This window comes from Perca fluviatilis, chromosome 6 (genome assembly GCF_010015445.1).
Source record: "Perca fluviatilis chromosome 6, GENO_Pfluv_1.0, whole genome shotgun sequence".
Taxonomy (NCBI): Eukaryota; Metazoa; Chordata; class Actinopteri; order Perciformes; family Percidae; genus Perca; species Perca fluviatilis.
Window position 1 is genome coordinate 33320482 of NC_053117.1, and position 15326 is coordinate 33335807.

The 15326-nt window shown below is 40.5% G+C and overlaps 1 protein-coding gene across 1 annotated transcript in view; it reads left to right on the forward strand.

The window, feature by feature from the left end:
• The window catches only part of prkg2 (protein kinase cGMP-dependent 2), a 40677-nt gene that overhangs the window by 17143 nt on the left and 8208 nt on the right, over window positions 1-15326 (forward strand). The window contains exons 5-13 of the mRNA XM_039803542.1: window positions 34-139; window positions 2031-2094; window positions 7442-7519; window positions 10303-10397; window positions 11142-11210; window positions 12091-12189; window positions 12385-12535; window positions 13741-13877; window positions 15105-15194. Coding sequence (XP_039659476.1) covers window positions 34-139; window positions 2031-2094; window positions 7442-7519; window positions 10303-10397; window positions 11142-11210; window positions 12091-12189; window positions 12385-12535; window positions 13741-13877; window positions 15105-15194 — 889 coding nt within the window. The remainder of the gene's footprint in view (window positions 1-33; window positions 140-2030; window positions 2095-7441; window positions 7520-10302; window positions 10398-11141; window positions 11211-12090; window positions 12190-12384; window positions 12536-13740; window positions 13878-15104; window positions 15195-15326) is intronic.

A 15326-nucleotide genomic window follows, 5' to 3' on the forward strand; every position in this document is an offset into this window, starting at 1 on the left:
CACTTTCTGATGGATGCGATGTTGCTTTTACAGTGGTGAACAAAGTGAGGGTGTGGGCTTTGGACCGGGAGGTGTTTCAGAACATCATGAGGAGGACGGCTGAGACGCGACATGAACAGCACCGCAACTTCCTCCGAAGGTTAGCCCCAAGCTGTAGCCAATGAGCTAGCACCACCTGTTTTTCTTTGATTTGATGTACTATATAGGATTTTAATGGACTCCTGCTAGCCAATTTCGAACATGTATCTTTTAGAGAACATGGTAGAAATATGTAGCTAACATCTACATCTAACTACCTGATGGTTAGGGTACAAAATAATTTACATCCACAATCTTCCACTTACGGGATTGCTCCGTTGCCACTGGAAAATCCGCCGTATGTCCTTCTTTTCGGCCGGATGTCAGTTACCTTACACTTTCTTTGTGTTGGAATTCTAAACTCCAGTCGATTTACGAGGACTATGGTTAACTGCTCCTTAGATCTCTGCAGGGTAAATCCAGACAGCTAGCTAGACTATCTTTCCAATCTGAGTTTTCTGTTGCACGACTAAAATAACTTTTGAACATACAAAATGTGTTTTGGTGATCCAAACACAGGTGGACAGCCGAGACACATCGCCATTCACACTCTGTGTCTATCATGCGTCTCCAAGGTGCTGACCCCTTGTGAATCTTGTGTTCAGATTTCGTTACTTCCTACGTCATGGCACCAGATTTGTTTCACAGGGTCTAACTAAGAAAACTAAAATGTTTCAAGAACTATTATACACTTGCACTCCAATCACAAACATCAGTGCTCCTCTCCATTTATTCAAGCATTGGCACGCTGTCACCAATCAAACACCACTTCCTTCATCGATGACGTATTTTCCTGTTACGTCCTTGCATCAGGACTTATTAGCGAAATCCCGATGTGTCCCAGACCACCTTGGCATGTGTTCAGAGTGATCAGATCACAATGCGTCTTGGTGGTCGTTTACACCTCTATTTAGCGCAGTCCACTTGTGATCCAATCACCCAGGACACACCAAAAACCAAGTGTAAACAGGGTCTTTCTCAGTTCATCACTGTACAATTCTATCTAATGATAATATACAGGCTAGTTAAATAGTAAAGGTCAAATTCCTGATTCCTGACCTAGGGCGTGGTTTCTGGGGCTCCAGCACCGATTGTTTTTTCTCAAAAGCCCCGAATCTTTTAGGCTGACTTTACTGTCTTTCAGACACTTTCAGACACTTTATTGGACAGTTATTGGACAATTAAACAGTTGAAGAACAATTAGGTACAAATAGGATGAAGGCTCTAGAGGATGATTTTTTTCCTTGGCAACTATAATTTTTTCCCAAATGATGTACTGATTTTAAGGCATTTCGTTATCAAATGGCTTGAAAATCTGTGCAAATAGCTGCTGTAAATGAAAGAAAAAAAATCTCCACGATGAGCATGCCCCTGGACCCCCCTAGGTTTCGCATCTGGCTCCGCCCCTGCATTTAAATTAATGAAATTGTTGTCCCATGGATAAACTAGGTTTTCTTACCATTGCAAAAAGCTGAAGTACGTTTGGACCACTGGAGGACCGAAAGAGTTGTTTTGGTTAATTTATTAGCAATCAGTTAGATATTTACACATTTAGCAGGCACAGAGCAATATGGGATTGTAGTTTCCAATATTTACTCTACTCTTTAGTTCTTGTTTGGATGGTCTTCACCACCTCCTGAGAAGAATATATTAATCTTTAGGTGCTAGATGTTCAACTTCCTTCACTAGCATTCTGTTTTAATCCAGCCGTCTGCTGTTCAGTGCTGGGGACGTGGCCTACTGCCGGCCTTTCTGCAAAAAAAGTGTATGTGTAGGCCTACTATCATAGAAACTTTACAAACAGTGTTATGTTATTTTCCTGGTGTATTACTTGATTACTGTGACACAGTAAAGTTCTACATGAAAGGTCCCTGGCATCACAAGTAATTTGTATTATATAATGTATATGCAAAAATTAATGTTCATCATCTGTGTTTTGTCTTTTCTGTCAGTGTTTCACTCTTGGCTAATCTGCCAGAAGACAAGCTAAGCAAAATAGTGGACTGCCTCGAGGTGGTAAGTTATTCTGTCAAACTACCTATATTTCTACTGGAGCGACTTTTCATTGTATTGCCTCAGTATTGCACAACCCTCTCTGGCGGCTCATGGGAGCCCCAGCGTTGCAGATAGCTGCTGTCAAAATATCATTACCATTTGGCCATATACCATTACTGCGTGTCAGCATATTCTTTCTACCTCCAGTCGGCAAGACCTCACAAATTACCTTGTTGATGAACAGAGTCGATATTATTCCTGTCATCGCAGGGCGCTGTATATTGTTACCATAATTATTTGACCAAGGCCCCAGAAAGTGTTTATTCAAATGGGGGACGAGTGATTTCTTAATGATGTGCTAGTGACAGGCTTTTGGTGTGAGAACATACAAGTGAATGTGTGCGTAAGTTCATATGTTAAAACATGCAGGAGAACGGCTCACGCCTGTTCTCCTGCATAAGCATTGTATTTCAACGGTGAAAGAGAAAGCGGAGCGGAGCTTGTCAGCTTCGGGTCAAAAACAGCCTTTCTAAGCGTCTTTTCACAATGAAAACTTCAAGGACGTTCCCTGCAATCGTTGGTCGTCCCACTACTCTCCACTGCGGGAGAATTTCCTTATTCAGTCATTTCTGATGGAGCTGATTCTGTTGCCTCTCTGGTGGGGGGTGGGGGGAGGCTGTAACCTAATAGTGGTGCAGATGTTCGTTGAGAATCCGCCAGATAATATTGAAGCTTCTTGTCAAAGAGTGAGTGGGGGAATGGAATTTGTGTGTCTGTGTGTGCGTGTGTGTGTGTGGTGTGTGTGTGTGTGTGTGTGTGTGTGTGTGAGAGAGAAAGGGGGTACCTTGTTTTTTAGGATTCTCTGTCAGGTCTCCAGTTTGATCTGATTGGAATTTGAACTGGACAGCTATAATGGCAAAAGAAGGAGCTCTGTTGAAAGCAGAAACATAAAATAGAAATGAAAAAAAAAAGATTTCTCTTTAAGTCTTTACATTCACTCATGATCCTGGCATGAAATAACTTGTAATGTCATCACAGAAACTAACAAGCTTACCCAGCGAGCTGCAGCCAAGCAATGGTGGTCTAAACTTGGAAGCTCAGACAAGCTAACAGCTAATTTAGGATGCGGAAAATAATATAGTAGCAATCTAAGCTTGCTGGTTTGTGACATCTTTAAAATTTTTAGAAAAATGTGTACACAAATGTGGACCATGTTTTGACACTACATGGACCTTTGTCCATTAATATCACTCTGCGAACTGAAAGTAACAACTGTCACTGTCCCCTTTTTAAAACATTCATGTGTGCTTGTGTCATGACAGATAATTCAACAGCTCCTTGAAGGCAGCAAGATGTATTCAAGGAGCTGCACAGGACAACCAGCCCACCTGGGGGCTGCTGAAGACCGTGGTGGTCTTAAAAATAGGCTCAGTCCCTCCTCTGGTTTTAGTCTTTCTGTCGCTGGAAGCAGAGAGAGAAGTGCAGTTGAGTATGTGCTGTGACTGGTCGATTGACAGTCGCCCCAAAAAATAGAACGACTGCAGTTAAACCTAACGCACACACAGCTGAGCAAATGTGGCTTTCTCTAACACTGACATGAGCAAAACCAAATCAGAGCAAAGTTGATGGTAAAGATAAGACAGAAGGGGATGTATGTGATTGTTGGGCGTCAGGGTACTTGAAGCATTTTATGAAGAGACGTGCTTTTAAGCTTTTTTGTGAAAATGCTCTTTTTCTTTCCTGAAAACGTAAATGTTTGGCTCAAGTTCAGGATTCAAGCCTGGCAGCCTGGTATAACAAACCTGAGAAACTATTTCAAATGGTGTCGCTCCCCTGTAGCTGCTGTATCATCCAGACCGTTTTTATAAACAAAACCATGGCATGTTGTCTCCGCTGTCACGGACGGGTGTTAAACTAGGCTCTCCTGAAGCGTAAACCTGACGTAAACAAAGCTCGGACGCTCAAGGAAAATGCCACTTGTGTCAAGAGTTTTGACAGTAAACACCAGGGAATGTTTACGCGTGGTTGCTCTGATTTGTTTTGTTCACTTTTCGCCAACGTCCTCTATAGTCAAATGGATCACAGCCGTTGTCTCAGCTGCAGGAATTTGGCATCAGTCCCAGAGAACATTTCATCCTGGTCACCTTCATTCTTTTGCACTTCCCCTTCTTCATCTAGAAGCTTTAAAATGGAAGGCGATCTGGCAGCTTGCTGATTCAGCAGGCTGGGTTCAGTGTTGGGGATGGTGTGTTAGGTTTGGTATGACAGACAGCATGAAGTGGAGGAATCTGTGTCTGAATAAGGGAACACACTGTGCGTCAGTGTTTAATTCAAGAATATTTCAAAGTGTCATTCAGTTTTATGATGCTCGTTAAACTGAACTAAACGTTAAAAACAAACTTCCTCAGTCGAATGTGATCTGCACCAACTGGAGTGTGTCGGAGTGTGCCTTCTTACCAAGTCTGTGAACTTATACCATGGCCACAGAAACTACTTGTGTCTGATTGGCTGACAGATGTCAGTTATAATCAAATCAAGACTCTAAATACCATTTTGAATCATTGTGAAGGGTATATAATTGTAAGTAGCCCTAGCAACAATACTGATGATTCAGACTACATAAACATTTAACTCTTACTGGTGAAAGTAACTACAATAAAAATGGATGATGATTTGAACACAAATTTTCTTTTTGTCTGTGATATACGGATAATAATACACTCCTGAAAGGTGACCTGATATATAAAATATGAGACTTGGTTACAACTTTGCAATGCAATGGTCTTCACTTCTACTTTGTTCATCATTTCATGACGCGACATGATATTTCAGGATACCTCATTTTATACAATGGCCACTGGTACTTCTTCAGTCGTATTGGCTGGCATTCATTTCTTATAACCGGACACCTCTGACTGGTTGTTCTCGTTCACTGTCCATACTATTAAATACATATATAACCCACGTAATCGTTAGCCAGGGCTTTCATGGCTGCCTCTAAGGCTGGTTACACACTGCCTGCGTGGTGTGTGCGTGGCGTTTCTGTTGCGTGTCAGCTGCGTGGATTTTTCTGTCTTTACACACCAGAAACGTGTCTGACGCGGCGCTGCTGCTGCTAGCCTTGTCTGGACACATGTATGTTTCCCATTGATAAAATGAAATACCATGTTAAACATAAATATATACTGATTTGATTACAGCAAAGACAACGTCGGCAGTATTGACGGCAAAATAGGCTACAGAATATTTCGTTCTGTATTGACAGGTGCAATATTAAAAAATCTATATATTTAAAAAAAATTACATTTATATTTGCATTTATATCAAAACCTAGAGACTTTCAAACATCAACATGTCATTTATTAATATGTATTTGTGTCTAAACAAATCTAAACATCTAGTACAAAGTACATAGTACAAAGATCACCAAAGCAAAATTCAACGTTGACTTATTTTAACTTACTTTTGTACGTATGTTAACTTACGCCACATACTTAGTAAGTAACTATACCTAACCAAGTAGTTTTGTTGTCTGACCAGGTTCTGCGCTGCAGGGGCCAGTGTTGTAGTCAAGTCACCAACTGTCGAGTCCGAGTCAAGTCTCGAGTCCCCAGAGTTCGAGTCCAAGTCCAAGTCACCAAAGAAGAGTCTTAGTCGAGTCACCATTACCTAAGTCTCAGTCCGAGTCAAGTCACGAGTCCTGGACTCTAGTACTCTATCGCTGCCAATTACTGAACTGCTGTAAATTACACATAAAAGTAGTCAGAAACATCCAACTTCCCGAGTCCTATTTCATGAATGCTTGAAAAGTATGACTCCAATTCATCAGTGCGCGAGTCCAGGGAAAAGCGACTTCAGTCCTAGTCCAGGCCTTGAGTACTCCATCGCTGGCAGGGGCTTGCACAGACTTTCTTTACGTGCACAAGGCAACCTGATTTCAAAGTGTTCTGAATTTGAAAATCCCTGCAATCTTAAACCTTTTCTGCTATTTGTTGTTTGGTGTTTATCCAGACTACATCTTGCCCGACAATGCAAGCAGCAGGAAGACTACTGTACAGAAACCTTCTGATAACAACAACTGTAAGAGAAGATATTACAGTGCCCATATTATGAAAAAAATTTGTATTTGGGGTGTTCTTTTGTGTCTCTGGTGCTTCCACACACATACAAACTTTGAAAAAAATCCATCCATGCTGTTTTGAGTGAGATACGGTTTCTGAATGTGTCCTGCCTTCAGTCTCCTGGTGAGCTGTTCAAAATCGGCTCGGACTGTGATGTCACAATCCGAAATGAGCTGGCTAACTGCAACCGTTAGCTCGTAGCGTTAGCGTTAGCATGCTAACGCTAATGCTAACACTAGCATGGTACCTCGTTCTCAATAGCAAAGCACTGCTACAATACACACAAGTTCACCATAATCTACCAAAATAACTACTTCCATGTGTGCCCTGGTTTAGAAGAAGTCTCCCAGCTGATCCTGCCTTGTAACTGACTGAAGTTGGAGAAACAGCCTGTCTTTTACTTCTATGGAGCTAGCTAGCTGACATGATCTACATCTGAGCTACTGAGCATGTGCGAGTGCAATCAAAGATAGTACAGAAGAAGAAGAAGAAAAGAGGTCTCACTCTGTAGCTAAAACAGAAACCAGGTGAAAAGAGGATCTACAGCAGTGAGAGAGAGCTGTGCAGTACAACAAAAATATGGTGTTTTTTGAAAATTAAACCATGTAAACCTATTCTGGTACAACCTTAAAATACAATTATGAACCTGAAAATGAGTATAATATGGGCGCTTTAAAGGCAAAATTATATTTTAATCGGATGACATATTGCAATTTGTGTGTTGGCTGTAGTGTGAAATGTACAGCTGGTCAGGGTTGTGCATTATCCCTTACATTACTAGTACTGAATCAATTCATAGTTAAACGATGCTGAATGTAGGGTGGAACACGTGTCAAGTGATAAAGGACGTCACAGCCCAGTTTTAATGCACACTTTATTATAGAATTAATATAAACATAGACCATGAGGTCAAACACAAATATTAACCACTGTCAAATCCAACGACCATGACCATGAAAGGCCCTCATGACAGACATTAAAAGCATCATAATCAACATGTCTACCATTACTTCATGTTTCATCAATCCCATGAGCCCCCCAAAAATCCCCTCCTGATCAGCGTGTTGAGAAGCTCTGAATGACATGAGCATCATTGACGACTGAACTCCAGCTCTCATCCCGCAGGGGACCGGCTACCAGGAATTCGACCAGATGGGTCAATTGTTAAATCAATGTAATGCTTCAGCTCTGACTCTTTTCCTCCCCCTCCTCACCCCCTCTCTCTCTCCCCACCTCCATCCCATTAGGAATACTATGACAAGGGAGAGCACATCATCCGGGAGGGAGAGGAGGGCAGCACCTTCTACATCATCGCACAGGGAAAGGTAAAGCATCTTACACATTGTAACGGACAACATGAATATCCATCCAAACACACACAAACACATCATTTTGTTCATCATTTATGTCAGGACCCTCAGACTGCAACTCTCACTGTTCACTCATTTTACCTTTAATCCTAAACCTAACCAAAATGTCCTCACTCATCTGTCTTTTCAAAAAGACACAACGTTACCATGTTTGCACAAGGAGAAAAATATTGTTTGATTTCATTTCTTTGCCAAAAAAAAAGTTTCCGTTATCTCAGTGGGTCTCCGGACATTCAGGGACTCCACTAAAGCCTATTTGCAGAATAGCAGCTCTTTAATGACCTATTTAATAGCTGTGAAATGCATAGATATATTACTGCCTTTGCACAAAAAATACTCATTTAAAAAGACTAAGCATGGGTGTAGACCCTAGCAAACACGGCTCTGTGAGGCTGTACGGTGCTTTAAATTGAATGCTAACATGCCAATGTTAAGCAGTTATAATGTTTTCTGTTTCTTTTTTAGTTTAGCTTGATTGCATGCTACATTTGACTCAAAATCACAAATTTGGACCTCATGGCGGCGCTAGATGAAAAGCCACGGGATCTCCAAAGTCATTAGGATTTATTCTGTGGCAACAATGAATGTCTGTACAAAACTTCATGGCAATACATCCAAGGGAGATATTTCAGTCTCAATGTGGTGGACATACTGACATTTTATTTTTTTATCTCTAGAGCCACACCGCTCGCATGGCTAAAAAACAATAATTACACAATTAAGTGAAGAACTTCACTACGTGGAGATTCAACAACATGTTCAAATATATCAGGAAAATTCAGCAATTTCCTTTTCACAGTTTTTGCTCTTACTCCCATTGGTGATGATAACACTTGGGCATGGGCTGCACTGCGGAGATTTCGGAGACGTTTTCGACTCTGCAACAATGACACTCATTAGGGCCGGAGACACAAGCCTTAATCCTGTCCTTACGACAACAATAAAATAAATCCTCTAGTGCCTCGGTTAGACTATACTGTGTGACGTCTCTGTTGCATCGATAAGGATGCAGATCCAGTCTTTGCAGCAAAGGCTTTTCTCATCAGTTAACATGAGAAATACCACTAGTCTCCCCAAATCTTGCAGGACACTGGAATGCTGTCTGCTTCTGCTTTCATTCTTCCTCTATCCTCTTTACTTTGGCTTCCACATGAGTGTAAACAAAACTATTGACTCACTATCTGTTTTATCTGCCTTGTTTCGACTTGCCTCCTGTTGCTAGTATAGGTAAAATAAATAAAAAAACTGCATATGACAATGATTAGAGCAGGTAGGCCTATGCCATCCTGCAAGTACATCTGCAATGTAATGGCTGATAACCCTGGTTGCTGCTTTGAATGCAATCCAACCCTTGAACTAATAGATACATTGACTCAAATGCATCTAAATGTTTTTTTTTAGAAAATAGTATCATTGTTGTATAACTGACTCTATGTTTGAAATCGTGCTTAAAAGGTTATCATAACTAATAGAAATAAAGGCCAAAAGACAAGTTCAAATAGAAACAAAATACAGGGATTTTCCTTCAATAACAGACCAGTTTAGGGGAACAATCCACCAAAAGAATATGTTGGTCAAATTGTATTAGAGTCTGGGAGGTGTGGGACAATGACTCACCCGCCCGTCTGTCTGATAAGTCAGCAACCTGACACCCGGGAGCGAGGGGAGATGGAGAGGGGCCAGAGCTGTCCACAGGGGACTTTCAAAATGCCATTATGAGCTGATGTGAGACAGCAGCTCCTCAGCGCTAAGCTAACCAAACCAGAGAGGAACACATGTTGTTTGGGAGAAAGGGGGCTAATACAGGAAATGGTTCTACCCCCAACTAGGGAGGGAATAAAGTCTGAGAGCGAATGCCACCAGGAAAAACATGGGAAGTAAAGGTCACTGAGGCCAAACGGGACACTTTGCTAAAACACACCCCGGCCGTTACCGCTGTGATGTGATCCCGGCATTTCTTCGGCAGGATGGTGCCACGAGTGGGATGTTTGTCCTCGACCGGGGTAGGCCACTGGTTTTTAAAGCCTCGCTAATTAAGCAGAAGTTTCACAACATCCCGGCCGCTTGAGAACTATTGTTGAAAACTGCACGACGAGCAGCCGATTCAAACCCTCTTTCAATAAACAGTGTTTTCCCTAGGTTTGTGGAAAATGTAGGTGCACGAATTTGGCTGGGGGTTTAGGGGGTACACGCTCAAGAACATGTTATTATTTTAATAAAGAATATGCAATTTCACATCCTTTCAGACCACAATTATCTTACCATATCTGTGTCTAAAACGTTGGAAAAGCTAGAGCAGATAATAAATAAATAACACGTGAAAAGCTTGAGGAAAAAACTTGATAAAAAAGTCCACTGGGGACCAGCTACACTTTAAATGTGAGAAAAGTCATTTAGTTAGTTTTGATGGTCACGTTGATTTTACATTTATTTGGTGCCCAAAACGGCTTGGGTGCTGCACCTAAGCCTTATAATGGTAGGAAATGTGTCTATTTTGACAGCATGTCAAGAAAATATGGTACATCAACGCCACTTAATCACTCATAGCCATCGTGTTCCAATTACTATAATTGAATATGTCAATTATTCTAATTTCTCAGGATTCTAACTTTTTACAATGTGTGTAAAAATATTTGGAGAAAATTAACAGCACCTGTAAAAGCTACAGCGGTGAACTGGAGACGGCAGTGTGAAGAAGTGAAATGTGCTCTAATGATCCAGCTGACTGCGTTGTGCAGGTGAAGGTGACCCAGACCACCGAGGCCCACAAGCTGCCGCAGATCATCAACACGCTGCAGAAGGGAGAGTACTTTGGAGAGAAAGCCCTTATAAGGTAAACACAAACATCAAACACACAAGTCATGTTTATTTATCAGGGTTCATACGCATTTTAACCAATACTTTTCCATGACTTTTTCATGACTTTTCCATGACTTTTTGGCAAATTTCCATGACTATGTGTTCCTGAAAATGTCAGTTGACATTATACAATAAGAATGAAAATCTGTGTTAAAGTTTACCCTCAGTAACTATAAAATGAATGACAATTTATGTGGTTCATAGTGGGATTCATAATATCGCTCCCGAATAGAACGTTGAGGTTAAGACGACGTGAAAATACATTTATTAATGACATATTATTATGCTGTGTTAAAAAAAATTCCATGACTTTTCCAAAACTTTCTGGGTCTTTTTATGTTTCCAAAACCTTTCCAGGCCTGGAATTTGCATTTTTCAAATTTCATAACTTTTCCAGGTTTTTTTCAAAATCTCCACAAAAAACACTAACAGGGCAGAATAAAATGATGTGAAGAAGCAGGGCTTCTGGAGAATATGCAGCCTTTTGGAAAAATCTGCACAATAGGCATTGTGCTGTAACTGTATTAACGTATCTGTAGTCTCATCTGCTGCAATCGGCTGCCTTACCTGTCAGTCAGTACTGCATTTTCAATCTTTTTCAAAACGTTTCAAATATTGATTCACAGATGTGAATGTGCGTTAAATACAACATCCTCTCCTAATCCTAAAATCCTAAAAACAGTGGGAGGAGTCAGAAATGTGCGTGTTTCTCTTTCAGTGATGATGTCAGGTCAGCTAATATCATCGCCGAAGAGGACGGGGTGGAGTGCCTCGTCATCGATAGAGAGTGAGTATACTCATCCATTTGAAGTTTTCTGAACACTCACAAAATATTGTTCCCTCTGAAACAGAAGGTTGTCAAGAAGCACATTAGATGTACAGTTGTCAGGACAACCAGAGCTTTTTGGGCTTTCCTGCCCATCTTATGTTGTAACTGAATTAAGTAATGACAGATAATCTGACAAAAAAAAAAAAATGATTAAAAAAAAATGATAAAGAAGTTATGGCTGTTTTGAGTGGTGACTTATGTGGGATGGGCATTATTATGTAGTGCTTTTTTATTTTATTTTTTGGGGCATTTCCACCTTTAATGGACAGGAGAGCTAGGTGAGAAAGGCGAGGGAGATGGGGAAGACATGCAGGAAATTGTCACAAGTCGGACTCGAACCCTGGACCTCTGCGTCGAGGCATACACCTCTATGTATATGAGCGCCCACTCTACCAACTGAGCCAACCCGACCACAGTGTTGTGCTTTTTTTAATCTTAAGATTTAATATACAAAGTTTTGTCGCCTAAATTATCATTATGAAGCAAACACTGAGTGAATTTTTCTTCCATAATCAGTTCTGACAAATGTGTGAATGCCATGCTGAAAATGTTTGATATGTCCTCCCATTATCCTGCAGTCTGATGTGACTCACAACTACAACATAATCATATATAAATCATAATCTTCCTTAGGAAACATACAACAGGGTATTTTGGTATCTTTCAGCTGCTGTCAACAGAGTGAAAGATGTTTTTATCATATCCTGATTTACTCCTGTAATATGCATCTCTTAATCTTAGCGTAAGTGTACACGTCAGTTAAATCAAAGTTGGGGTTATGAAGCCAACATTCCAGTGGTTGCACTGTGACGTGCGGTTTTATTTTATTTTTTTCTAGGACATTTGATCAGACAGTGGGCACATTCAATGAGCTGCAGAGGTACCTCCAAGGCTACGTGGCAACACTTGATCGTGACGACAAGAAGAGACATGCCAGGTAGGCGCAGCGGCGTGCGCTCGGGACTTCATGAACGAAAAGCTGCGTTACACGTTTGGTCAGAATGAAACAACTAAATGGGTCCCAACAAAAGTCATTTAACTGACAAAAATGTACTGAAAATACAAACATAATTGGAAATCCATACTTGTTATTGGTTGTTTAAAATGAAGCCCCTCGGCTGTCCTCATCCAGGAGGTCCGTATCGCGCCACCAGAGCCAGCCGCTTTCACCAGACGTCATCCAGTTGAAGGACCGGGTGGCCGTGTTTCCTCAGTCCAGGCCCTTCGACCACCTGGAGCTCGTCGCTACTCTCGGGGTCGGCGGCTTTGGACGAGTAGAACTGGTGAGACCTGAAGCTACGTTAGAGGGTTATTGATTTTTAATTTTGCCTATAAATAGTCTATATCGACGACGTTTCATTTCCGGGATTGTTCAGATTTATGAGGACTCTGGTTCAGCTCCTCAGATCCTCAGATCTCTGCCGGGTAAATCCAGACAGCTAGCTGGACTATCTGTCCAATCTGAGTTTTCTGTTGGAAGACTAAAACAACATGATCCACCAAAACAAGTTCCTTCCCGAGGCTATTTTGCAGCGGCACCGTGGCTCCGTCTGGTGCTTAGCGCCGCCCAAGATGATTGTGATTGGTTTAAAGAAATGCCAATAAACCAGAGCACGTTTTTATCCCATCCCAGAATGCTGTGCGAGACTACACTATAAATATATATAAAAAAAAAAAAAAAAGTAATAACTACAAAATGATCTGGTAATCAGTGAAATATATTTTTTTTTTTTACATTTCGACTACTTACTTTTTTGTTAATTTAGCCTTTAGGCTTACTTGGAAACAAAAAACTGGTTATGCTGCATTAACCCTTAGAGAACAGCTAGAGCATTCATTATTTTGCAGCAGAAAGCTAAAGCTTTACATTGTACGCTCGTGATGATGCTGTAACTTTACGTGAGATCCTGTGCAAAACCTCGTGACACCATTCTATTGCAGAGGAAAACTATGAACACACCTTTACACTCACATAAAAAGAGCATATCTCAAAAACAAACCAAAAAACGACATAGTTCAAATAACTTATGGAGTGTTAAAAAATATTTTGTTCATGTTTCTACATTTAGAAATCTTTTGGATAGTAAAATTTCACTACTTTTATGAATTATTATGGTTTATTGACTTACATAACCTTTTAGCTTAGGTTGTACTGATTTTAGGGATATGAAGCATTCGAAGATACTCCAAGAAATGACACAATAAGCAAAAACTCCAATGCGGATCATTTCTATTGCTGAGTTCAAAGGGTTAATGTATTACAGAGTTACCAAAATCCCATTTTACAAAGACAAAGCGGTAATTGTCACTGCAAATTAGTATTTTTTTGTTGTTGAAAGATCTGATATATGCAACTATTGTTTTAAAACAGACTTGAACATTTGCAAACCTATCCCTTAATGTTATTAATTCCAGCTGTGCTTTTCCTGCTGTGACAGGTGAAAAAGTCTGTTGGTCTGACATCCCACCCTGGTATTTCCATCTGCAGGTGAAGGTGCAGAACGAAGACGTCACCTTTGCCCTGAAAGTCATCAAGAAGAAGCACGTCGTAGACAACAGGCAGGAGGAGCACATCCACTCGGAGAGGAAGATCCTCGCCGAGGCGCGCTCGCCGTTCGTCGTCAAGTCAGTCCTCCTGCTCAGCCTCCAAACCCATTTCCATTTTTTATCCTACACGATGAAGCTCTGCTCCATTAATCTGGGAAAACAGTGCGCCCGCTTATTAGTTTTTGATGAGATCACAGTTGAGGCCTCGAGCTGATTACATCTTCTCAGTGGGGTAGAATGGCAGGGGATATTAAGATGTCCGCTATGAAAATGGACTTATTTGTTATGAAATATTGCAGCAGTAGCTTTTTTCCCCCCCTTTTGTGAGATTATGATGATCCGATTTTCAGTGTACGCCGTGGAACAGACTCAGATATTGCCGATATTAAAGCCATTCTTCACCTTCTGAAACGCTCCTCCTGTTCATCTCCTCTTCATACACTCCATGTATATATTTTACCTATTTCACATGTTTTAACGGTTATCTCTTCATATTTCTAATCTGTTTACAAGACTGATATAAGGTGATCTAAGATTTAAGACCATGTAGGGTGACAGCGTGGTTGAGTGCATCCGCTCTGCTGTCTCAAGTGTCTTTGAGTGCGATATTGAATCTGTACATGCTCCTGTGTTGCTATTAGACATTTACTTTGAACACATTACCACAAGGGTCAATTAAAATCACATTAGTTTACAAATGAAGCAATACTACTGAACAGGAATGTCTTTAAATATATTATAGGACATTGCAATAATAACCAACTGGGGCCGCATTAATTCATTTTAGCATCCTGCTTACTGTTTATGATCTGTTTTGCATCAATAGTTCTCACACTGCTGCTTTTTTGTATGTAGTTTTAGTTTAATTTTTAATAGTAGGAAATCAAGCAGAGTAATTTTTTTTTACCAATTGAAAGTTAATGTGAACAATTTAAGCAAGTGATTATTTAATCTGACAGCACTCTACTAATTTTACTGTGATAATTAAATGAAACAGAAAGCGATTAAAGAAAAACTCCTGCACCCTTAATATTTCACAACCAGGAAAATAGTATTATTTTATACCAGACAGTATATAATAGTAACAGGACCAATGCTGATCATAACGGATAGAACAGTATGGCCATTGTTTGTTTATTAATGTTCAATATGTTTGTTTGTTTGTATGTATGCACCCAATTACACAAGGCAAATTCCATGTAGTTCCACTACTGTGGCAATAAACTGCTTTCTGATTCTGATTCTGACATGAAGGCCGAACATTTTACTTTGAGTCTTAACTTGTCTGTGCTTATCTTACTCCAGACTGTATCGCACATTTAAGGATAACAAGTATGTGTACATGCTGCTGGAGGCCTGTCTGGGTGGAGAGATTTGGAGTCTGCTCAGAGACAGGTACAGTAGGAGAGACCAACCACTTACTAATGCTGTTACACTTTTGAAAACCTAACAAAATCACAACATTTAACTTGCTGTCTCTGAAATACCAGCCTTTCCACAGCATTGCCATTTTATTTCTGGCTTATT